Source organism: Nyctibius grandis, chromosome Z (genome assembly GCF_013368605.1).
Source record: "Nyctibius grandis isolate bNycGra1 chromosome Z, bNycGra1.pri, whole genome shotgun sequence".
Taxonomy (NCBI): Eukaryota; Metazoa; Chordata; class Aves; order Nyctibiiformes; family Nyctibiidae; genus Nyctibius; species Nyctibius grandis.
Window position 1 is genome coordinate 53,786,580 of NC_090695.1, and position 26,333 is coordinate 53,812,912.

At 41.8% G+C, this 26,333-nt stretch overlaps 1 protein-coding gene across 6 annotated transcripts; it reads right to left on the reverse strand.

Annotated features, from left to right (window-relative positions):
- Positions 1 to 1,543: 1,543 nt before the first annotated feature.
- On the reverse strand, positions 1,544 to 25,748 carry DCP2 (decapping mRNA 2). Of its 6 annotated transcripts, none has more exons than XM_068423153.1 (11): positions 25,602 to 25,739; positions 15,890 to 16,041; positions 14,070 to 14,197; positions 12,231 to 12,329; positions 8,732 to 8,884; positions 7,048 to 7,160; positions 6,833 to 6,940; positions 5,940 to 6,063; positions 5,314 to 5,421; positions 3,542 to 3,593; positions 1,544 to 2,845 (listed from the first exon to the last, which is right to left on the reverse strand). In XM_068423153.1, the coding sequence occupies exons 1-11, from the start codon at positions 25,652 to 25,654 to the stop codon at positions 2,682 to 2,684; spliced, it is 1,254 nt and encodes a 417-aa protein (XP_068279254.1). In that variant the 5' UTR covers positions 25,655 to 25,739; the 3' UTR covers positions 1,544 to 2,681. The 6 variants fall into 6 exon arrangements, with proteins under 6 accessions (XP_068279254.1, XP_068279253.1, XP_068279252.1 ...); XM_068423152.1 differs by having other exon boundaries at positions 5,314 to 5,424; XM_068423151.1 differs by having other exon boundaries at positions 5,940 to 6,066.
- Between the last annotated feature and the right edge of the window lie 585 nt (positions 25,749 to 26,333).

Below are 26,333 nucleotides of genomic sequence, written 5' to 3' on the forward strand. Positions count from 1 at the left end.
TCTAGCTCCCATAAAATAAAAACTCACGGAACTGTATCTCACTTGTTATTTCTTCACTGATATACAGAAGATAACGTAAACTGTACTTCTAAACTTAGAAATATACTTACTTACAAAATGATGGTGACATAAGAACATACATAAACAATAGTAAACAATTAAAAATATTCACAGTGCAAGGCATGATGGAACCCATAACGTAGATCCCATGCCACCACACTTACATTGTTTTAGAAACCTTACTGAGAAAGCAGAAAGCAATGCTACTACAAGAAACAGTACCCTTATACAAAGAAGTAAGTTATTGCATATTTATCACATTTATTTGCAACTCACATTAAGGCTAGATTTACTAAAATTGTGACATATGTATAAGCCCCACTTTGGGTTGCTTAATGAAGCAACCAATTTTTCTTACACTGAACCAACCTTTCACTAAGAAATAAAAAATGACCCAGTGAATATAGAGGAGAGCCAGCATCTCCTATTCATAGGACACTCTTGCTTCCTTCCAAAGACTCCCTTTGGGACATTATTTTGCAAACAGTTGACAGAAGCTCCTTCCAAGTTCACTGTTTCATAAACATCCCCCTTATTTCACAGAGCACTAGATGAAATGGAACTGTAATTTATCTGAAAAGTCAGCTTACTTATTAAAGATTTCCACAGCCTGATATTTAATCATGCCTAGGAGAGTCTTGTTAACTCCACAGGCAGTAGCAGCCTCAGTATATGAATACAAACTTCTGCCTCATCATGAGTAAAGGCACTTTTGCTGGGAAATCAACTACTTGCACTAAAGAACTAAACATTAGTTTTCACCTGAAGCTGAATATCATTAACCTCCTCCAGCATTACACCACTGTCTCAATTACTGTTCTTCGCTGTGTACTGTTTTGAATGGCCTTTGGATACCTTTTTTTTTTTTTTTTTTTAAACAAAGTGAGACGAAGCTAGATTGAGCTATTTCACAATTTGGTCTTGAAAGACAAGGCCCTCAGGACTCCTGTCCTCCAGAAGGAGGAAATGCTGCAGTCTTTTTCTCCTGTTGACTGATACAGAAGTCCAGCATTCCTATTGCCAAGATTATTACAGCATTAGAGTCACAAATCACCTGCTGCTAGGCAGGTAAGTAAACCAGAAGATAATTCTAAAGCTATTTCTGAGGAAAAGCACTAGGTAACGTATCAGGTAGGGTAGGTGAAGTAGGGTGGTTGAAGGAAGACCAGGATTTTGATTTTGGATGATACATGAGTTGCATAAAGACTCAGTGCATGAGACACTGTGATGAGACAAGGATGTAGTTCATTCAACCTATGAAGTTACCAATTACCTTTATTTTAGAGAAAGGTCCATTTTTAAATCTGGGATAACATGCTTGCTACTACAAGCTGCTGTGACAAACTATTTCAGTGCATTTCTCTCCACTGCAAAGCATGTGTTCAAAACCCCTTAATTTGAATCATGAAGGCGATTTAACAGTTCAGACACCTCAACTCTGTCTTTTGTTTCTCTTCCCCACCCTCCCCACCCCTGCCAATCTTTGATATTTTTACTAATAGTGTTGTAGCTGAAAACGACTGAGGCTTCATCATTTAAATGCTAACTGCAAGTGCAATTCAATACTACTGGATATATACAGAGCATACACTACACAAGAGATCTGAGAACAACAGCACAGAATACAATACTGGACACCCTTAGAATAGTTATTGCAAGCCTGCTTAAGCCATTTAGTGTCACACAATGACTCTATTATCCATGCACCTGCCTTCCTCCTCAGCAAGTTCTACAGAGGCTTATTTACGTTCAGTAAAGTTCTACACAAGCAACCTCTCACAAAGTTTAAGCTTTTCTGTTTTGAAAGCAGCTGCAACTGGGATAACATAAACTTGCAGCTTCTTCCTATCCAGCTGGGGACAGTGCGTAAGAGTTGAAGGTAGACACGCTGAACAGCTAGGTTCTACCCAGTTTGTGTATCCTTACTGAAGACAGAGGCAGAGTAGGTACAAGAAGTCAGCATGCTATAAATTTGGCTCCAAGTACTACTGATTGCCAGCCAGCCAACAGAAACTATCAGTGTGAAGGAGGGAAGGTATTTTGGGCAAGCAACCAGGACAAGGAAAGGATGACAAGCTGAGGCTAGGTCTGAAATGTTCAACTTGGTTTCAAAATCACTGGGACAGAGGAGTCCTCTGAGAATCAGTTTCATTGCCACTGACATAATATTGCAATGTACTACACAATAATGACTTAACAAGTCCAATAATTTACATCAGCGCAGTTAAAGTTTAGCAAGCTGGTATACTCCAACAGTTAAAAAAAAAAGTCAATGACATTCTACAAAATACACAGCAAGTTTAAAAAAAAAACCAAACCAAAACAAAACAAAGAAAAAAGAATGCCCTCTAATGCATAGCTGGGAACAAGTGAACTGAACACTGGAAAGGTACTTTTGTGGACAAAGGCTATACTGCATTTAAAGTGCCAACACTTGACTATGCCACTCCCATACTGCAAAGAGAACAAACCCTTCCAAACCACCAGTCAGTCCCTGCATTGCATTTAAAAACAAACAAACAAACCAAAACAAAAAAACTCCTGAGAAAGAGTAAGGCTGGATAAGAAACCCCCTCAATTGCAACAGGCAAGTCTGATTTTTGTTCCTAACAAGTTTGCTGTCAGAGGTCGAAACTTTTCATTATGGCATCATGGTCAAACTTGAAACTCAAGAAAGCTCTTGATGAGAAAGCAAATTTGTAATGGCCATTGCATGCCACAGAATGTCCCTCTATGTGTTCTGGCAGTGGGTCTTCACTGGAGCAACACATCTCATATGCTGCATCTGCTTAAAGAAAAGAAAGCATTAAACAAATTTTAAACAGATAGTTATCAATAAGAGCATCACTAACAATACAAAGCCATACCTCAAATGTATATTCAATTAATATTTATGACAAAATCTGTGTATCTGCTCATAAACAGAAAAAGGTAACTCAAACAGCCGTATTTACAAGTCATCTAGTGGCTAGAACAAATCTTTAAAGTCATATCAATCTGGGGACGCTTTCAATAGCCAGTTTTACCCACAAGTGCTATTTTGCAAGTCATTTCTTAATAAAGAGGAAAGAAGTATGGCCTTATTTTCTGACCAGTAAGTCAAGAACTGTGTGCACTCTCCAGAGTAGTCCAATATCAACTGCAGCTTATTACTAGTAAGACAGAAAGCCTTGAACCAACACTCAATTACTAGCATTGTGTTGACTCAGATGCTGTTTTCCTAAACCAGCTTTCTTTTTACTCAGACATCTAGTATAATCCGACAGTCTTATAATTAAGGAGAAGAATTACAAAACCAACATGAAGCAGCACATGAAGCTAACCAAATAATAAAAAAGAAAAGAACTCAGACTGCCTTAGAAAAATATGGCTTTACAACATTTGGTAGGTTAGCATACGAGGAAAAACCCTCAACCATCATTATCCCAGTGTCTTCAGCCTGTAAGGCATGACAATGGATGAAAATTCAGACTGCACTTGCCTGTTTCAAAGTTATCTTGAAGTCTTCTTGGATTAAGCCTTTTTTCACATTTCTGGTTAAGAGAATGACCATACATTACACACTTCATAAAGAAATGGCATTCTGTTTCTTAGGGGTATAGCTTAAGCATCAGCTAAAAGGCATTCTGGTTATATTTGCTTTGACACACCTGATGTGAATTATTTTATAACTCAGCATGAATTCTATCATGTTACTTTATCTAGTAAGCATGCTTCAAGTCTACAAGTCTTTCAGAAGCATGCAACCTTTTAAACAGTCAACAAACCATTTTTAAAATGCAGGCTTTTAGGGAAAAATTTTGAGTGCTGTTTAAATGTTTTAAGCTGGAAAGGTCTTGCATATGATGGTGTGGAATCAAAGTTGCACATGCGTAAGCCTGTTCTTCAATCAGCTTGCCCCAAAAAGCAAGGGGAATGTATTTGCAAACATACTGCCACTGCCAATTAAGTCAGCATGCATTAGAGACACAAACTTAGAACCTTCCAGGGAAGAGTTAAGTTTTAGCCCCAGGTATGCTGCTGTAAGTATACAAATACAGAGGAAATTATGGCCCTTTGCACTGTGTGAATTAAGAGTTCCCTGGCCTCTAAATTGTATTAGAAAATTATCACTGGGACATGAAATATTTAAACTTCACAAGACTAACAATCATGAAAATGCAAATGAAATACCACAGAAGTATATAGCAAAGTCTGTAAAGAGTCTACAAAGTAACTGTGGAGTATTAACAGATCCATCAAGATCCCACAGATTCCCATTACAGTTTTTTCTTTATACAGCTAAATTTCTGGGCAGTCAATTCTTTGACTTTTCATTCTTCTACTCTCAGACCCAAACGCAACTAACTGTTTCTTGCTACTGTGAGGATTTTACAGGATGAGAGTTTATGGTTTCTGCACTTTTACAGGCAAAACAGAGAGAAGGTAACAACCACAAGCCAGAATGGGAAGAAGGTAGCTTACAGTCAGTAAACTAGAAAAAACTAAAGCCTGGACAAGGCAGCTGAGCTGCATGGAGAAGTGGGGCTCACTGCTGCACAAGAGCCAACAAAGTAGAATTAGAGAGCCATAAAGAACAGGGCCGGGGGGAGGGGGGATGTCAAAACCACATTATATTAAAAAAAAAGAGGTATCTCAGTGAGCCTTCTCCCAGCCAGCAGAACTGTGGGGACAAAGACTGCAGGGAAAAGGTAACAAACCAAGAATGCCATACTGGAATTTACAAACTGCTGTAGTTCTACTGTATGTTTAAAAAATTATATGAGATTCTGGTGTTGAAGTCAAATCTGCATCTCAACATGTTTGCTAGAGAGAAGGGAAATAGTAAGCATACGCATTACCACTTCATATCTAATTGTTGCATAACAAAACTCCATGCTTACAACAATACATCATACATGAATAAATAAGACAGGTACTACACTGACTTATTATGACACACTACAGTAGGCTATTACTTGACAGGAACCTGGAAAGCTGCAGGACTGTCTACTGAAACTGCTGACAAATTTTTCAACTGCTAAAATAAGACTTACTTCCAAAATGCAAAATTTGAAGTTTAGTATGCTTGTCTATAGATGTATATGCATACAAGGTAAGAAATGTCATATTTCTACAAATACATATCAAATATTCTGATCAAATATACTTTTGATAGATACGCACTCTACTTTTTTCAGCAGGACATTGGCCTGGACATTTGTTAAGCATTACCGGAACCTGTTAATGAGACAGTCACTGCATGTTTCTTACCAAGGTATGGTTTTGCTTAACTGGTTGACTGTGGACTCCATTTGTTCGCTTTTTTTGGCTGGAAGTGTCTTGATACTGCTTTCTGCCATTGCTCCTCATGCTCTGACTCTGCTATTAAGCCCAAAATATAGTAAAGAGAAGAGTTTAAATAGCAGTATTGAATATCATTGCACTGATACTTCCCACTTATCAAACTTTCCTCCAAATAACCTCAAAACATATAAATGGTATCTTTTGTAGACAAACTGAAGCACACTGAAATTAACCATACACTTAAGTTACAAAGAGTCATCAGCTGTTACTCAGTCTCTCTTGCACTGTTACAGACACTGCACTACACAATAAATTCAATTCGGTGAGTTCCCATACACTAATGCAAGAGGACACCAAAATGGTGAGTACTAATCGCTGTCTATACCTGAAACAACACAACTACCACCTGATAACCACCACCTCCAATGTCAGATAAATCTGAGAATCCCCAAGACTTTTTTTTTTCCATGGTTTTATTTTTGCATGCTATGGTAATAAAATTCAATATTTTCATTCTAGAGAGGAACTCTTATGAACAAAGACATCTGTTTTAAATAGCCCAGATGCATATGTTTGCCTAAGAAACAACCTACCTTTATTTTCAAAACTTCAGACATCTCAGGATGATTATATGGCTTCTGTGGCTGTTTTGGCTTCACGCACTGCTCTCCTGAAAAGCCATCTGTAAACACCTGCTGACTACAGCGAAGTTTGGATCTACTACAGGAAAACAAAAAGAGTTTACAACACAATTTCAAACTTATTGATAGCAGAAGAGAAATATGAAAGAATTTTCTGCTTTTTGAGAACAACCTGGAAGACAAGCTTAAGTAACCAAGTGTGGAAACTGTAATAATTGTTACTGCATTCACCCAACTTTGTTTTGCCAGCTGGTAGGAAACCTATGTTCTGCATAGACAGCAGGCTAGGTCCACATTAGCATTTGTCCTCTTGTTGTCAGTGTTGGTGCTGACGTGACTCGAATTACTGGAGCATAGCTTTCTCTTTAAGACTACAGGTTTTAAAGTTTGCTCTACTGCTTTTAGCTCAGCTGAATGAGAAGTCAGCAGCACTTGTCCCTCTACTGACCCCCACAGGTTTTATCTAGCTAGTTACTTCTGATAGTACTTTACGTTCCTACTTTAGAGAGTCCTGTTTTTCCTCTGTGGAAGTGACAAAAGCATTGAACTTGAAGCACTGAAAGTTAACTACTTGTTTTAGCTTCTGTTTTTTGGATTCCCATAGAAAGGACTCAATAAATTATCTCAGTTCTCACACATGTGAGAATTTACCCCAAGAAGTGTATCATGACATTAATTAACTTCTCATCCTATTTACAATCCTATGAGATATGGTCGCAGTTTTATTTTTTTTATTAACCCATTCTATTACTGGAACACAAATACTTGGAGAAAGGACAAGCAGCTTTGTATGGCCAATGTTTTATAGAAAGGATATAGAGGTGTTAAACTGACCTGGTTCTTACCTAGCTTTTTCCAAGTTGGGCTTAGAGGGTGTGCTCCCTGTAGATGAAAATCCATTGTCACTATCTGAGGAATCTCCATTCCTTTGGGAAATCCATTCCCGTAATGGCCTGTGAGCAAGGAGCAGCGCAACAAGATCTACTTACAAAAACAAATCTAAAGAAGTTGAAGACATCTGAAAGGCACTGGCCTAGCATCTGCCTCATCTCAAACATACCTGATGAAGGGAATTGCCATAAAAAATTTGTTAGGTGCCAAACCCAGCTTGGACTTTGGGGTCATGTCATTTCTGTGGCATGGTAACTTGTCGATGGAAAACCACTCAATATTCTAGAGAAACAAGAAATAAAATCAAAATACCCACTACTGTAGCCTTACAGAATGTTACAAATGTGTCTCAACCACAATTATTTCCCCTAATGAAAAAATTACAATGGAAGACTTTAATTAACAGGCCACAACAGGGTTTTTCACAAGAGGGGTAATTCTTCTACCTGCAACTACAGAGTAACATATGGTACAGCACATACTCATTGCAAGATACAGCACCTAAAATATGAAAGGTATTATTCAACAACTAAATTCTGAATAAGGATTTCAAAAACCAACCAACCAAACCACCAGACTACCAATACCAGCTCAAAAGTTATCAGAAAGAAAGGGATTTAGTTTGCAGAGTAAGTTTCAGGTTTTGTTATGAAAGAAAAAAACGTGGGTAAAGAATAGGATTTGTGCTATAATTTACACATTATAGTTTTAACTATTAAAAGTGTATACTTTGCAGAATGAGGAACGAAATCAGGAATTCTGAATACACCCAGTGTAGAAGAACCCACGTGAGCTTTTCTATTGCAGAACCTAGCCCCAAAACCCTAGGTCCAGATAAGATGCATATTATGGAAAGAAGTTACAAACTGAACAGGTTTTCAATATAGTTCTACAGGGAATATAAAAATGGCATGCCCAGTTGTATTAGATCAGAGGAAGATGGTGCTTCAGCAGGGAGACAAAAATCCGTCATTGTAAGACCTCTTCATCACCCCCATGCAGATGTTCACCGTTATACAAAGGGAGATATTTCCTGTACATTTTAAAAAACCTCAAAGTTCATCTTCTTTTACTTTGTATTTTGAAAAACAGGTCTCTAATGGAAAAAGAGACTCCCGTCTAAGTCAACTACAAGTACCTTTTCTTATTTAGAAAGCCAGATGCCCTGTTCAGTGGCACTATCTGTATGAAAATATGGGGATAGCTGCTTTAAGCTGAATTGCAATACAAGAAAGATACCCATAATCTTTGAAATTTGAGTATCAGGAACAAAGTTTCCAACAAGTCTACTACCCGAGTGTTTGCTCCTCTCTTTCACAATACCTTTTAAGAGCCTAACAGTACACAAACCATCCAAAATAGTTCCCGTTTTGTATCCCCTTCCCAACCTCCTCCTTAAAATACACTGGTTCTCTAAGTCTGGATGGTATTAGCCATGAAAGAGAGAACACAATCCTTACTTTCTCCTTCTGATATGTAGGCTTTTGTGTATCACCAATTAGTAATTACATCTTCAGAAGAATATATAGTTATATACGTAGCTATAACTAGAAATAACATGAAATGATTAACGCATACACCATCTAAGAGAAAAGAAGGGGAGAATTATAGCTTGACAGCATGCTCTAATGTTGTTTTCGTGATGAATGGAGATGTCAGACAGATGGTCAAGAATCAGCCTTTGCAGTCGAGTTGCAAGAAGTTGACAAGACCCTACAGTGCAGAGATGTTATTTGTACCTAGTATTTGAGGTATTCACCATGCTTGGTAGTTTTATTACTTTACAGACCATTAGTTTTAAAAATCAAGCTCCACAACAAGGTTCCTATAGATTGAAACAAGATAACACATACCCGAATTTCCCTTCTAGTTTTGGGGTTGAATTTTGTGTTCCTGGGAACTCCTGGAATGATGTACAGTCGTGCTAATTGATCATTAATTCGCAGCTCAATGTATTCTTCTTTGCAGATATAATCTTTTATGTCAAACCCAGTTTCTTCAAACACCTGAGAAGCATATAGATGAAATCAGTGTGTGTATTCAGATTTATCCTTTCAGAACCTATCACAAGGGTAGGAATGACTTTTTTTCAGATCTATCCATGATCTTGCTGGGAAAAAAAAGCCTTTACACATAGATATATGCTCAATAATAGAAAAAGTATCTAAGATCCTATGTGCTTTACATTTCTCTCAGACAGACAGACCTGTAATAAAAGTTGAAACAACTCTCTTACACCTTCACATAGCAATTTATTAATATGGATGGGAGTCTCTAGCTGCTCCTCCATGCTGCTGGATGCACGGAAATCTTATTCACAGAAAAAAATACTATTTGGGAGTTAAAGACATCTTCGAATTCCAGCAGGGTTTACTTGCACTTCAATTTTTCTTCTTTCAATTATCCTTCTACTTCATGAACCTTCTACCCCCAATACACATAATCATTTTAACATTCATAACAAAACCCAGCAATATGGTAGCAAAACTTACGACAAAATTCAAACTGCACATTCACACGGATAAACAAACTTAAAACTGCACTGTCAGCTACTCTAAAGAAAAAAATAGGAGTGTTATACCTGCTGGAGATCGATAGAAAGACAATGATATTTTAAAAGAACATTTTCTTTGCATATTTTATGGTCTTGCAGCAAAGGGTCATAAGATTCACAGAATGGTTTGAGTTGCAAGGGACCTTCAAAGATCATCTAGTCCAACCCCCCTGCCACGGGCAGGGACATCTTTCACTAGATCAGGTTGCTCAAAGCCTTACTTCGAAATACTTAGTTTTAACAACATTCTTAAATACACAAGGTTTACAATATAAAAAGATCCATGTCAAACACACCTAATAGCTTAAGTCGGATCATGCCTCTAAGCTTGCTAAGTAAATACTCATTTTTAAAAACTTCCTACTCCTCAAAATCTCCACAGGAAATACAAGTACTCAGAGAACATGGAGGATTGATACCTCTGTCCAAAATATTTCTGCCCAGATAGTGGAACATGCATGTGAACAATCACACATAGAACTGGATATTAACCCCAGGGCTATTAAGCCCCACTGCCAATAATCCAAAGGCAGAAATTCTCAGTTACATTTTTTAAAGACCAGATTTAGAATTAAAAAGAGGGACGGGATCTTCAGTAAAACCCACCTCCTGTGGGTATGTATAATGAAAAATAGAACCAAATAACTGCATATAAAATAATAATAGCAGGAAATATTGAAAATATGTTATGCAAAATACCAGCATACATATTGGTATCAGCAAAGTGATTTTAAGTTCCATTTTTGAAAGTGCAGAGGAAATTAAGCACAAATACGAACAAAACAGAAGTGTTTAATATAAAGCAAATAATTGACCAGTTAGTCTTCGAATTACCACATACAACCCCTCTTATACCAAAATAAAAAGTAAGCCATCTTCCCATGCAACTACATTAAGAACAGCAGATTTTAGGGGAAAAAAAAAAAAATCAAACAAACAAACAAACAAAAAAACCCACAAAAACCCCCACCACACACTGTTTCAATTAAGAGGAGATACGCTTTTCTTCCATATTTACTCTTATTACTGACACCAGTGTTTTCCCCTCCTAAACGATCTTTCCAGGTGATTTAAGTGAATTCACTGTAGAAACTCCTTTTACCAAGAGAATCATCCATTTAGTATGGTTTTGCCCTCATCATCTTCTGAAATACTACTGAACTATGTAGGCACTGCCCAGTGAAGACCTCTTCAATGAGACCTTATACAGATGCAGTTTATGGTTTTAGACCTGTGCTGACTCCACTAAAAGCTGTTAAAAGACTTATGCATGGATATTACAGACATCGAGATTCCTGGCCACATGTAAGCCTTGAGGAACTTGCCAGTTTATCCACAATGACAATCCACCTTGATGGAAAAAGATCATAGCAACAGTACTGTTCACCCGTGTAATGTAAATCAATTCTCCAAACTAAAAACACCACCAAAAGATTTTTTTCCCAGTATAACTATGCCCACTTTTGCTAGCATAACTTAAAGTAAAGAGGAAAGCATACTTCACGTCATTCCTTCCTGAAGCAGTTACGCCTAGTTTGTCCTGTCCACTGTGCTGCGGTCCATATATTTCTATGGTCTCTTCTACCTTCAGTTCAGTCCTTTAGACCAATCCTAAAAGCGCCTGACTAGTAACAGTTTAACTGAACAAGCTATTTATGGGGTAGGGGGAAGGAGACATGCATTGAATAATCGAGTTAACCTTATTAAGTCTCTGCTCATCCTTCCCCAGCCCTTGAGTTCTACAATGACAGCCTACTGCATCTGTAGCTCAGGTGTTTCACTCTTTGGCAAGTCATTCGATGCTATATAAACAATGTTCTACACTCACAGACCAGTAACTGCTAACATGAAAGGGTATTTCATGTGTGTCCACTGCATAACAGTGCAATGTTAAGATCTAAGATCTTATTTTGCTTTTCCAAGTCCATATTAAATATATGAGTGGTATGGCAAGCACCATCAGGGAATCAGAAACAGGGAATTTTTCATTCATGCATCTTTGACACGTATATTTTAAAAAAATCCATGACTTCTCAGATACTGACTCAGTCCAACCATGAAAAAAACTAATGCATCTTACTACTCTCCCTCATCTTAATTTTTCCTCTCAAAAATTCCAGATATATTATGTTATATGAACATTGAGCTTGTACCAGTAATACTTTTACAGAATATTTTTAATATGCAGCTTCACTATATATCTAGGCCTCCAGCAGCAATAAATCCCACAGATTATTTTATTTTTCAGATTTTACTTGCTATATACATTGATCTTTGTTCCCGCATCACTGAAAAATAGAAAAGTAAAGTTCTTCACAATTTTTACATAATCTTCTACAACCTCCAACCCAATTCTTTTTACATAGCCCAAAGTACATAAGCTAAACTTCCATTCTTCTACCTTTTTACAGTTATGGTGGCCCTTGAAATTAAGATTCCAAAAGCCATAAAGTACATAAGATTTCCCAAGCACCAAAAATAATACTTAAAAGTAAATTGATAGTTCAGCAGAGAACTTTAAAAATAGTGCTCACTTAACTTAGCAAGTTAGTGCAAAACAATTAAAAACATTGAACAGTGATTTTAAATTTCAGACCTACACCCTTGATTATCACTCTGGAACTCAGAAAAGCACTAAAAGCTACAGCAGAAGAATCCTGCAAGAACAGACTATTTATTTACCTGATTTCAATAAAGAGATATGTAAGTAAAATGTCTTTTCATCTAACACATATATCCTGCTTTCACCAAAATTTCATTTCTCTAGCTTAAATTTAAGGGAAACAAATATAACTTACCTCTCTAGCAGCACAGTCATGAGGAGCCTCTTCTTTATTTACTTTCCCTTTTGGAAATCCCCAGCCAGACTTTGCTAAATAACCCTGAACCAAAAGCACCTGCAAAATACAGGGGAATGCAACTGTCAAACACCCAATATTCTAACCAATTTCTGTTAAGTGTCTTCCCTTCACCATCCCCTGCTTCTCCAAAAAGATACTTGATGTGCTGTCTCTAGGCACATCAAGGATAGGGGGATCATTAGGGGCACTCAGCATGGCTTCACCAAGGGGAAGTCATGCTTAACCAACTTGATAGCCTTTTATGAGGATGTAACCCGGTGGATAGATGATGGTAAAGCTGTGGATGTGGTCTATCTCGATTTCAGTAAAGCGTTTGACATGGTCTCCCACAGCATCCTCGCAGCTAAACTGAGGAAGTGTGGTCTGGATGATCGGGTAGTGAGGTGGATTGTGAACTGGCTGAAGGAAAGAAGCCAGAGAGTCGTGGTCAATGGGACTGAGTCCAGTTGGAGGCCTGTGTCTAGCGGAGTCCCTTAAGGGTCGGTACTGGGACCAGTACTATTCAATATATTCATTAATGACTTGGATGAGGGAATAGAGTGCACTGTCAGCAAGTTCGCTGATGACACAAAACTGGGAGGAGTGGCTGACACACCGGAAGGCTGCGCAGCCATTCAGAGAGACCTGGACAGGCTGGAGAGTTGGGCGGGGAGAAATTTAATGAAATATAACAAGGGCAAGTGTAGAGTCCTGCATCTGGGCAAGAACAACCCCATGTACCAGTACAAGTTGGGGGCAGACCTGTTGGAGACCAGCGTAGGGGAAAGGGACCTGGGGGTCCTAGTGGACAGCAGGATGACCATGAGCCAGCAGTGTGCCCTTGTGGCCAAGAAGGCCAATGGCACCCTGGGGTGTATTAGAAGGGGTGTGGTCAGCAGGTCGAGAGAGGTTCTCCTCCCCCTCTACTCTGCCCTGGTGAGGCCACATCTGGAATATTGTGTCCAGTTCTGGGCCCCTCAGTTCAAGAAGGACAGGGAACTGCTAGAGAGAGTCCAGCGGCAGAGCCACGAAGATGATTAAGGGAGTGGAACATCTCCCTTATGAGGAGAGGCTGAGGGAGCTGGGTCTCTTTAGCTTGGAGAAGAGGAGACTGAGGGGTGACCTCATTAATGTTTATAAATATGTAAAGGGCAAGTGTCATGAGGATGGAGCCAGGCTCTTCTCAGTGACATCCCTTGACAGGACAAGGGGCAATGGGTGCAAGCTGGAACACAGGAGGTTCCACTTAAATATGAGGAAAAACTTCTTTACGGTGAGGGTGACCGAACACTGGAACAGGCTGCCCAGAGAGGTTGTGGAGTCTCCTTCTCTGGAGACATTCAAAACCCGCCTGGACTCGTTCCTGTGTGATATGGTCTAGGCAATCCTGCTCCGGCAGGGGGATTGGACTAGATGATCTTTCAAGGTCCCTTCCAATCCCTAACATTCTGTGATTCTGTGATTCTGTGATACTTTAGCCTGGAGCAAGGAACCTATTAGGTTTTTTGTGTTCTAGCAAGAACGCCAAAATCTTTTATGGGACCATGCAACTCAGAATAATAAAAAAAAAAAAAACAAAACACCACCTGAGTAGGAAAGCAAGGAGAAATGTATTTACTGTCTCCCATATGATATTTCCGTACACACTCAACAGTGTCAAGTAACTGTCAGGTCTTTGTGAATCTGAAGCACTTCTTTTTTTTTTCTCCAGATGAAAAATGTAAACAACAAAAAGCTCACTTCTGCCAGCATACGCCTTCCCTCCCTCTAGCCTGTCACAACTATTTCCCTACTTACATTTTCAAGTGTCTCATCGAGAATAATTGCACCATAGGTTGGCACTCCCATTTTGTATTCTTTCCACTCGTCTAAAACCTTTTGTACGTCTTCACCTTGAGGCAGTAAAAAAGGGCAGTGACTGAAGAGTACAGCGGCATGTTAAGGAAGATAAACTTAAGCATCCAGTTTCAAACCACACACAGACATACAAAAGATACCCACTCAACATTTACAATAACCACACTCCCTCCCCTAAGTGCTTTCACGATATATTCTCTTGTAAGTAAAAAATATTACAAGTAATCCATTACCAAACTCTAAAGGTTGAAAAGCATCAAGTAATTTGGTAATTCTAATACAAGGCAATTAAAAAAGAAAAAACAGACAAGAAAAGAGATGGCACAAGGCTGCTTGTTTGAAGGAAGGTCTCCCCTAGTTTTGAAGAAAAAGTACCCACATAACAGTTATTTTGAATATGTATTATTCTTAAACACATTTTTTCATTTTGAAGTGGGTGAGACAGACAAAAGGAGTTTCATCTCCTGCTTGAAGTAAGTGGAGATAAATTCTTCCCACAATCATTTGTTAGACTATGGTACATAATCTGTATTTAAGTATTTACTATGCAAAAAAAAATAGTTTTAATGGCATCAGGTTACTGAGATCTAAATTCTAATACACTTTACCAAAACTCACCATGCAGAGAAAACATGAGCAACCTTTATAACTCTTAAAACTTGGAAAGCAAATCTGCAAGTCCTTAATAAAAGTATTAATATTATATATTACATATAAAATAATACTACCAATAAAAAATATTCCATAGCACAGTAGTTAAAAATACGACACTACAGCAGAACTAATATTTCTGGCAAATGTGAGCTGCAGAGGGACACATGTAATGAACAAATAACGTCTACTATATCGTATTTTTCCTGCACTGCCTACAATTGCTAGAAGAATTCTGAATTAAAACATACCTAAAATAAATGAAAAATAACCGCATAATATCAAGCAACATAAAATTATCATATTTTTACAGTTTATTGTTAAAATAAAAGCTGTAGTATTTCAAAGTAAATCTCTGTTATCAAACTAATAGAGAAGAACATCGTGCAGTGAAATGACAGACAACATCATCATGAAGTATTCTGGATAGTGAAACCACAGATAGTATTATGATGGAAGTTAGAAGCAATACTCCAATCCCACATCAAGAACACATGGGAAAAGGTTAAAACTAAAACACTTGCTCGATGAAAGTCACAGGTTTTTCTCCAGCAAGGACTAGATAGTGTACGTTCCAATGGCCCTTGTAAGCAATGAAAAAAGCAGAGGCCAAGCATATGAATTCAGTGAAAATGCACCCTCTCCCCTACCAGAAACAGAACTGTTTCTAGGAGCAACTGTCAGTACTTCCAACTACATACCACTCTTCTTGGGGGAACACATACCACCTTCAGCTATGGTAACATTCATGTCACTGTTTACTTGCAAAAGGATTAAATTAAGGAGACAAAATACCATGAAGAGCTCCAACAGCTCATCTTTGAAATCCACCTAGTCTGTCAAAGTGCAACCATGAGGAAAAATCCTCAAAGATCAGAAATTACGTGTTTTCCATAGTTCTTTAGCAGTCTGAGAAACATCTATTTTGTGGATGCCACAAAATTACGGAAGCAATGAACAGATAAAATTGCATACTTGGTAATTAAAAGTCAGTATTGCTAACACATGAACTGACATTTTCCTGCTGCAAGTAGGACATTTCATTAACAATATTCAGTTTGCACTTTATCCGCTGAGACAGAAAACAATCACAGTAATAAAAAGGATATCAGCTTTAGCAAAGTCTCTTATCCCACACTGAGGTAATCCTGGTGTGTTTTGCATGTAGAAATCCAAGTAAAACCAATGGGCAAGTTCAATCTGAAAACACACTCTGATTGCATTGTCTCTCTCTTCACTTGGAATGTGCAAAATAAATCGGCTGCCAGGAAAGAAAGAAGAGTAAGACTAGCCAAATCTATTGATTTAAATAAATCTAACAACAAAAATGCATTGCAACAGTGGAATTACTGATACATTAGCACAGAGCAACAGACCACCTGGACAACAAAACGTTTTCACATCAGAGTAAAATACAACTTTTAAAGTCAAGAAGGAGAATGGATCATGATGTTCTTTCACAAAAGTCAATTACAATAAACTAAGTAAATTAACTGTTGTGAAAACAGGGAGGGCAAGAACTTCCTACATAAATGGCTATATTACAAGAATGAAAGCATTTTCACGTGTCCAGTAAAGCACATCTGCAAACTCTGATAACAGAAGTCAATGCATGTTTTTCTGGACACAAGTTAAACATAGCTATGTATTTTCACTTAAAACCACAGTAAACTCTTAATTTATGCAGATTTTAAAATTCAATATGATCCTATTAATTTTCTCAGTCTGAAACAGAACATGAACAACTGGTTCATTTTTCAAGTCTACTTAATGCTTTAGCTCAGATACTTGCACACAAATATCGAGTCTCAGAGGCGTAAGTAGCATTGTGTGATAGCTTATTTTACTTAAGCAGAAGCAGCGTTACTTATTTACTTTTATTCGTAAGATCAAGAACAACAGAATTTTCTTTTTGGAAATTTAAGGTCACCCGCCCCATTGAACTTAAACCATTTGACAGAGATCTTGTACATTTAACTCTTGAGTACCATCAACTGAATTTTAAAAGCGCATATCATTGCCAGAAACAGAAATGCTTAAGACATCTTTACTTAAAATTTGACACGTATAAATTGTTAAGGAATGTCAAAAGTGATTGCCTCTCCCAGCCACTCTGGCCAAGGACTGCCCCCTGCCTGGCCACTGGAGCCCAGCCCCATCCCCGGAGTCTCTGCCCAGGCCAAGGAACACAGCTGCCGCTTTCCCTTTGGCAAGCTCAACCAGCAGTGAAGCCCAGCGTGTATCCCCCACAGGACACTGACACAGCTGGTCACACAGGCTGCCACAGACAAGGTGCTGCCTTCAACAGCACCTACATACAGGACTCACAGAAAACACAAGCCCAGAGAGCCAAGTCCCCTTCTCTTCTTCAGCTGGCAGAGGCAGAAGGTCACTAGTACAGGCACACACTTGACACTTTTGAGTTTCACAAGTACATGCACATTCGCAGGTCCCCCAAGTACCAGCACAGTTCCCTCCATCCACCCAATACCCCTGCCCAGATCCCAGGCCTTCATACCCGTCACACAGCCTTGATGGCTGGTCCAGCTTGAAGTTTGCTAGTGAGTACACATGCACAACAGGTTTGGGGAAGATAAGACACTCGCCCCCCCGCCAGACCAGCAGCTGGCACCAGACACATGAGCTGCAACCCACAGTCCTGGTCCTGCTCCAGCTGACAGCCCTCTGCCCCTCACTCACCTAGTCCCCCCACAGTAGCTGGTTTTAAGGACACCCACCATTCCCACTCCAGAGGCTGGAAGCCTAGACCCCCACCCATGTGAGTATCTGGCACTGAGACATTCCTCCTCATTCCAGTAGCTGACATCCTGTCCACTCACACACATAGCTCTCATCAGTAGCTGGCACTTCACGCTTGCAGCACACGTGTACATGGTATAGAGAGTGAGATTACGCAGAGAGAAAATTAAGATTTAGTAAAAAGATGTAAAAAGATAGGACAGGCTGTGGCAATCGGGTGAAAGGCTCAGCCAGACAAGCGTACTGACCAGCCCAGTTTTACACACAATCAGCCCCTCTTATACCCCTTTCTGCCTAGCCCTGCTTTGCCCCCCTGCTCCCCTTCCCCTGACGACCCCTCCCAGCCTAGCGTGAGATCCCCCTTCCCCAGTTTACAGTCTTATCAGATCCAAAGGCCAGGCTGATCTTCCTGGAAGTGGTGCCTGACCCCACCTGGAGCAGTGCGTCCAGCTCTGGGGCCCCCAGCATAAGAAGGACATGGAGCTGTTGGAGCGAGTCCAGAGGAGGGCCACGAAGATGACGAGAGAGATGATGGAGACCTTCTAGCAGCCTTCCCGTACCTGAAGGGGGCCTACAGGAAAGCTGGAGAGGGACTTTTTACAAGGGCAAGTAGTGATAGGATGAAGGGGAATGGTTTTAAACCGAAAGAGGGTAGATTTAGATTAGATATTAGGAAGAAATTCTTTCCTGTGAGGGTGGTGAGACACTGGAACAGGTTGCCCAGAGAAATTTGGATGCCCCCTCCCTGGCAGTGTTCAAGGCCAGATTGGATGGGGCTTTGAGCAACCTGGTCTAGTGGAAAGGTGTTCCTACCCACGGCAGGGGGGTTGGAACTAGATGATCTTTATGGTCCCTTCCAACCCAAACCATTCTATGATAGCTCATCAATTAGCATGATTGGCAGGTTTGTTTCTTGTCTTTGTCTCCACTTTTGTCTTCTTAGGCCTGTGTTTGTATATTTTTGGTTGATTTCCCCTTTTTTCCCCCCTTAGTTTCCCAGGAGCAGGTCCCTGCTCAGATAAACTTGCTGGAATGAACATTTCCACACTCCAACACACTCTCAGCAATCAGTGGCCCGGTTTAGTTCTCCTGACCATCTTCTTCTTTGTCGTTCCTCTCTCAAGACCGTGTCCCTGTACATTTTGTTTATGCCTTCCTCCTTATTATCCTATTTTTGCATTGAAGAAAGTCCTTGACCAGATACCCTTAAAGATGCAGACACTCTCCCTTACATAAATAACCTTATTCACCTCAACAACAATATTTTCCTACTTACCCGACTGCTCCTTTCTTTTTTGAAGGCTCTATTACTGCTGAAAATAGATCTTACATATAAAACTGCTGTAGATTAAAGGTAAAATAAGTCTATTTTATTCTATAACTAGTTGATGATGTTTTCATGCCCAAGCACTGCAGCTGAACTTAAATCTGAAGGTACAATACGTAGAAGTAGTACCAAAGAGGAATAAGAACATGACAGCATTAGGCTTAGAGTAACAAGAGCAAAGCCAATTAGAAAACTACTTATTAATCAAAAAGTTAACTCCTAAGTTACTTAGAGTGACTGAAGTGCTAACAACAGGCACCTCTAGGCTGTACTAGGTGCAGGGGCCCAGGTGCTGGCAGCAGGGTGCTACAGGGTGGCCTCTGTTGAGAAGAGGCCAAGGTTGGTCCATGCTGGACACAGCTGTTCCAGCAGTGTCCAGTGGACCCACCGCAGGGCACAGCTGAAGCCATCAGCCAAGGTGGTGCCACCTCTAGGAAAGTGTATTTAAGAAAGGACAAAAATGCCAGACAGGCAGAAGAAGAGACAAAAAGAATGTGAAACACCAGCACAAACATCAAGGTCAGAGGAGAAGGAGGGAGAAGAGGTGCTCCATGGCAGAGCAGATGTCCACACTGCAGCCTGTGGAGGATCCCATGCCAAAGCAGATGGATACTTCTTGAAGGAACTTCAGCCCATGGGATTGACCGCTCGTTGGAGCAGGGCAAAGCATGAGGAGGAAGAAGCAGCAGAGACGAAGTGTTATGGACTGACCACAACCTCCACTCCCCAGCTCCCTGCACTGCTCTGGGGGAAGGAGGTAAAGGAGTCAGGAATGAAGAGGTGGAGTTGAACCTCAGAAAAATAGGGATGTAGGGTAAGGTGCTGTTTAAGATTTTTTGTCTTTGTTTCTCTCTATCCAAATCTATTTTAACTGGCAACAAACTAAATTAATTTTCCCCAAGTTGAGTCTGTTTTGCCCATGATGGTAACTGGTAAGCAATGTTCCTGTCTCATCCTGAGCCACAAGCTTTTCCATCCTATTTTCTCTCCCAACCTGTTGAAGAGGGAAAGTGAGTGGCTGGGTGTGCATCTGGCTGCTGGCCAATGTTAACCCACTACAGTCCTGAAGTCAAAAGATGGGGTAACAGCACTCGCTTATAGGAGAAAAAGAGAGCACCAAGAAGCCCCCAAACCTACATTAAGACTCTGTACCTCCACTTATTTATTCAGTAAAGAACAACTCAGTCACACAAGACAGCACGACAAAAAAATGATGTGGATACCTGTGACTCATTATTTAACAGAATGGGTCAGAGTGGTCCCACTACTGAAGCTTAAATACACAATAACTTATCAGAATTAGAATAAATTGTATCCTGGCATTGTATGATTCTAAAACAGCCTAGGAACTCAACAAATGTTTGAAGACATTATGTACCTGTCTTTAGCTTTCAGCTTCTTTTCACATGCTGGCAAGTAACATTTTACTCTCTGAATAAGAATGGAGGTATAACATTTTACTCTCTGAATACGAATTCTAAGTGTAGAAGTCTCTTAATTTACTTTACCAGTAGGGAAAAAACTGTGACAGCTTGGAAAAAGACATGTTAAATGAAAGTGCATTAGACTAGTGTCTTTAATCTTATTTTTGTTATCCTTAGGAGAATGTTAAATGCTTTCATTGCAAAACCAATAACCACCACCATTACCACACTCAATTCTCACACAGATCTCTACAGACAAATATAAAAGCCTACTTGTTATTTTATATTGCTGGAAAAAAAGTTGTGGGGTTTTTGTGTTTGATTTTTTTTTGGTTGGTTTTGGTTTGGTTGTTTGTTTTTTTTTTTTTTAAGAGCTAGCTTCCATTGATTCTCTAGTACAGGTTTCAGTGCTGTATAATTTCAGCATTAGCTTCTGTGAAGTCAGCTGTGAATGTTTGACTCAACATAAGTTATAGCAAGAAACTTTATATGTTTCGCTCCACAGGACAAACAAAGCCCAGGGCCTGAGAGCCCTTCACCCAATGCACTTGATTTAATAGAGCCAACATGCAAGAGAATTTTTAGTAACATGCATTAAAAATTCTACATTTAAGCTTAGCTATAACCTATATGAAATTATTATACATTCCACTGCCCACAACATGGAAAAACACAGAATCACAGAATGTTAGGGATTGGAAGGGACCTCGAAAGATCATCTAGTTCAATCCCCCTGCCGGGGCAGGATTGCCTAGACCATATCACACAGGAACGCGTCCAGGCGGGTTTTGAATGTCTCCAGAGAAGGAGACTCCACAACCTCTCTGGGCAGCCTGTTCCAGTGTTCGGTCACCCTCACCGTAAAGAAGTTTTTCCTCATATTTATGTGGAACCTCCTGTGTTCCAGCTTGCACCCATTGCCCCTTGTCCTGTCAAGGGATGTCACTGAGAAGAGCCTGGCTCCATCCTCATGACACTTGCCCTTTACATATTTATAAACATTAATGAGGTCACCCCTCAGTCTCCTCTTCTCTAAGCTAAAGAGACCCAGCTCCCTCAGCCTCTCCTCATAAAGGAGATGTTCCACTCCCTTAATCATCTTCGTGGCTCTGCGCTGGACTCTCTCTAGCAGTTCCCTGTCCTTCTTGAACTGAGGGGCCCAGAACTGGACACAATATTCCAGATGTGGCCTCACCAGGGCAGAGTAGAGGGGGAGGAGAACCTCTCTCGACCTGCTGACCACACCCCTTCTAATACACCCCAGGATGCCATTGGCCTTCTTGGCCACAAGGGCACACTGCTGGCTCATGGTCATCCTCTTGTCCACTAGGACCCCCAGGTCCCTTTCCCCTACGCTGGTCTCCAACAGCTCTGTCCCCAACTTGTACTGGTACATGGGGTTGTTCTTGCCCAGATGCAGGACTCTACACTTGCCCTTGTTATATTTCATTAAATTTCTCCCCGCCCAACTCTCCAGCCTGTCCAGGTCTCTCTGAATGGCTGCGCAGCCTTCCGGTGTGTCAGCCACTCCTCCCAGTTTTGTGTCATCAGCGAACTTGCTGACAGTGCACTCTAATCCCTCATCCAAGTCATTAATGAATATATTGAATAGTACTGGTCCCAGTACCGACCCTTAAGGGACTCCGCTAGACACAGGCCTCCAACTGGACTCTGTCCCATTGACCACCACTCTCTGGCTTCTTTCCTTCAGCCAGTAAGGTTAAGTAAACAGTAAGGTTAGTATCAGAGAAAACATCCACAAGGACACAATGAGCCCAAAGGGTTTGGTTCTTTTTTTCTCCCACAAAAGAAATAGGTACACTGTTTCCCTTGTCCAATTAAGAACTCAATTTGATGCTGAATGCTACAGTTGCTACTAAATAGCCAAACTTTACCCTCAGCAAAATACATGATCACACAAACACTTCAAGCAAAACTTTGTAAAAATAACATGAAGCGACAAACCCAGCCTAAGAACATAATCCAGACCCTTCCAGAAGTTCACAAATCTCAAAACTGAGTTAAGTCACTACAGACAATAAAAATCTGGAGTCTTAGCCCAATTAACTATACAATTGAACAGTATTTGTTAACTTAAGATCAAAGTTGATTACTACAAAAAGAAATACAGTCACCGTCACAGTACATAAAAACTTGGAAGCTTTAATTCACAATTGCAAAAATAAAATAACTCATGTGGTAAAGGTTACCCAGCAGTACTCATGTCTTTTCAGCCTATCAGGCTCAACAAAAACAAACAAAAGAAAGAACCACCACACCCTCCCCTCAAGACTTAAAAGATTAAGATACCACCTAAGGCACCTTTGTATGCCTTTGGAGCTAGCAACAGCCATGAGAATTACCTGCAGGCATTAAAACAGCTCTAGCTGCCCCCAAACAGTGGAATTATTATTTAGACTAATTGGCTGCATTACTTGGAACAGCTGCAAGTGATCTGAGGACCTACACATGCACGTCTTTGAGTAGCCTCTGCATGGAACTTCCCTGAGCCTCTGCCCAGACAGGAGCCCCTGTGAAGAATCTAAAGAAAGTGGTTCAGCTTAAAGTAAAATCCAAACACACCTTAATTCAGCAATGTATTATGTGGATGGAATTAGCACCAGCTCATAGTGCTCCTTCTGTCATAAGGAAATGTATCAAGCACGTAAAATGCCAGATACAGTGAGAAGTACTGATGATTGCATCTCCTGCATACACAAATTTTTAACAAGTAAGAGTTTTCTGCAGAGAATCCAGGCCTTTTGCTTCAGGACAAAGGAAAATATTCCTGTTCAAAGACAAAGTGTAGAAGTCTGACAGATATTCTAGCACTCTCAAGATATAAATAAAACCAATAGTTCCATTTTGTGGACATCTAAGCTTTAACTTAGCTTTTTCGTTTTCAAATACACCAAAAAAAACCCCAAACCACTAAAATAAAAAAATCTCAAACTACTGGGCAAGCTTGACTTGAAAACAGATATATTTCACGGTTTAGCTTAGTAAGAATAACGTGAATGCTTGCCATCTCATAAAATTATTTAGATTTGCAGCTCACATTGCTACAGTTCATATAAAAAGATACTAGAGAATTCGTATGGGTCCTGTAACTTTCCAAACCTGTTATACTGAAATTACAATTATTTTACTACTGAAGTTTTATTTGCTGACAGAATTTTAAAAAAGAAAAAGAAAAAGGAAAGCAAAGTATATGTTGTGCTAGAAACATTTTTAATCTTCTCAGTAACAGTATGAAAAATTGCTTGGCTCTTTCCACCAAAATTTTCACTACTATCATACACAGATTGAAGAATGTGGGAAGCGACAGATATTTTAATAACCCCTTTATAGCCAACCACCTGAAACGCAGCACCACTGATCTTCCACTTATCTAATAGTTTATCTTCTCCCTTGGGCCAAGGCCTGTCAGGCCCTGTCACTCCTCCAGTGCACACCACAATCCTTTCTCTCTTTCCCACAGGAAAGCCTGACTCCTCTGCTCCTTTCAGTTGTTCTGTCCATCTCCAAGCAAGGCAATATATTTGAAGCAGGGCTGATCTGTTAACGCAAATTAAAGTCAACAAGCTGAATTAGGAAAAGATGAAGAGCAAGACAGAAGGTAACTACAAGCCTCTGATCTACCATTCTAAGGCTTTTTTTTTTTAATTAAAGCCACACGACTACATTCATACAATTAGAAGATAAAACACTGTTTCAAAGGTAGAAGATGACAGCAGCTCAGAGGAACACAGCAAGACAGTGGGACTGACCCTGTAACAATGTAAGATCTGATTACTCATGTGCGCTTCTACCAGTCACCCCACAGGAGTGACACTAATAGGCTATTTCAGTTTTGTAACCATTGTGACTCCCCTCTGGATTTTCTGAAGAAGTCCTAAACCCTGCTTCGTATGTTAGCAGGCATGTAAAAGACAAGTCCCACCTCTCTGTAGGGAGCTCAAAGGACACATGATGGAACCACGAACATGCTTCAGAGGCCAGACTTAGAGAATTGAAAATTTACTTGCATACTGCAAACTCTGACTCTTGCTTTAGATACACGACAAAACGCTACTGAGTGAAGCAGTTCCAGCTTCCTGTGGTATTCTCACTTCTAAGCATTTTCACTCATTTGAAAACAGTAATTCCAGGAAGTGGACTATCCTTCGTCTCTAGTAACCTTTCCCTCTTGTACATAAATACTTCAGAAGTCCTTTCGAGGAGGCAAGACAGAAGGATTACTTCATGTCAAATATCACATGCAGTTTGGGGCATCAAATTCCAGGGATGACAGATGAATTAAAAAGTCCAAAGGGCTGAGCCACAGATGATCAGGGGTTGAGACCAAAAAGGGAGAAAGCGCCTCCCCAAGAAAACAGAATCCACGTCTTAGGAAAATTTAAATGTGGTAGCCTTTAGGGCGAGAAAAGCTAGCCATCTCACTCTGAAAGGACTGACGTGGGGAAGAGGAGAGTTTCCGACTGAAGGGTATTCCTTTGGCTCTTCCTTTTCTGTCTCACTGAAACATTCTCTTCCAGCAGAGGTAAATCAGCAGAAGGGACTCCCTGCTACCCCTTCTAAATGAAACCAGACTTTTGAACTGTAAGCATCACATCAATTCACCACTACACACGTCACATCAACCTTATGCTTCTAAATCTTCTTTCACCTGCGCAAACACCGCCGACGCAGTTTTACCTTCCTCGGCCAAGGAGCATGAGCTGCCGAACACCGCAAAACCTCCCAAACTATGTTCTCCCTTTTCTTCCCCACTCGGCTTCTTCCCCGCCGCCGGTTCAGCCCGGTAGAGGAGAGCCGGCGGGCACCCTTCCCGGCCCGCCAGGAAAGCTGCCACCGGAGAGGCGGCGCCTCGGGCCACGAAGCCGTGATGGGGGTGGGTGCAGCCCCACACAGGCACGGGGGGGAACCGCACCGGGCCCCTTCCTTCCGCTTCCCGGCCGCTGCGGGATTACTGACACCGCCCCTTTCCCCGGGCCGCCCCGCTTCCCCCTGAGAGTCCCGACAGCCCACGGAGCGCTTCGAGCTGCCCCGAGAAATCCGGGCCCCACGCCACGCTGGCCCAGCGGCCCGATCGTGCGCCTCGCACCGGGCAGGGGGGAAAAGGGAAGGGGAAGGGAAGGGTAGAGGGAGCAGGGCGGGGAGACGGTGCCTACCCCGCTCGCCGCAACGGGCGGCCCGCGGCACTACGGGACCGGGGCGCCGCCGCCGGGCGGGGGCAGGAGGAGGCGCCGGCAGGCCGGGGCTGTGGGGCGTGAGGCGGGCCCAGGAACGCCCCCGCCCCGCAGCTACCTGCACAGGTCGTCCAAGACGCTGCTGGGGATCTCGGCCCGTTTGGTCTCCATGGGGAAACGCGGCTCATCCCGACGCGGCGAGGCCCTGAGCACGGTTCAGCGGCGGCGGCGGGACTCCGCGGTGCCCGCCCGGCGGGGAGCGGGGCGGGGAGGCGGGGGAGCGGCAGCTTCCTCCGCCAATCGCCTCGCGCCGGCGGCTGGGGGGTCCTCCCGCGCGGCGGCGCGGCCTGACGCGGCGAGCCAATCGGCTGGAGAGCTACTGAGGGAACGGGCCCCTCGGGTGATGGCGGGAGGCAGCCAATGGGCGCTGCGGCCAGCCTGGGGCGTCATCATCGCGTGCGCGCGGGGAGAGCCGCCCCCCGCAGCGGCGGGGCGGGGTGCGGCACGGCACGGCAGGGCACGGCTCGTCACGCCAGCTGTAGCGCCGCCATCTCGGCCGCGGGTGGTGGCCTGTTACTGCCGGCCTGCGCAGGCTGCGGCCTCCGGTGGCGGCCTGTTACTGCCGGCCTGCGCAGGCTGCGGCCTCCGGTGGCGGCCTGTTACTGCCGGCCTGCGCAGGCTGCGGCCTCCGGTGGCGGCCTGTTACTGCCGGCCTGCGCAGGCTGCGGCCTCCGGTGGCGGCAGGCAGGAGAGCGGTCGCTGTGGCCGCTGAGGCGAGGCCCGCCGCGGCGCGGCGGTCCCCTGCGCTCGCCCTTCTGTCCCCGCTGCCCTCGGCCGCGCTGGGCGCCGC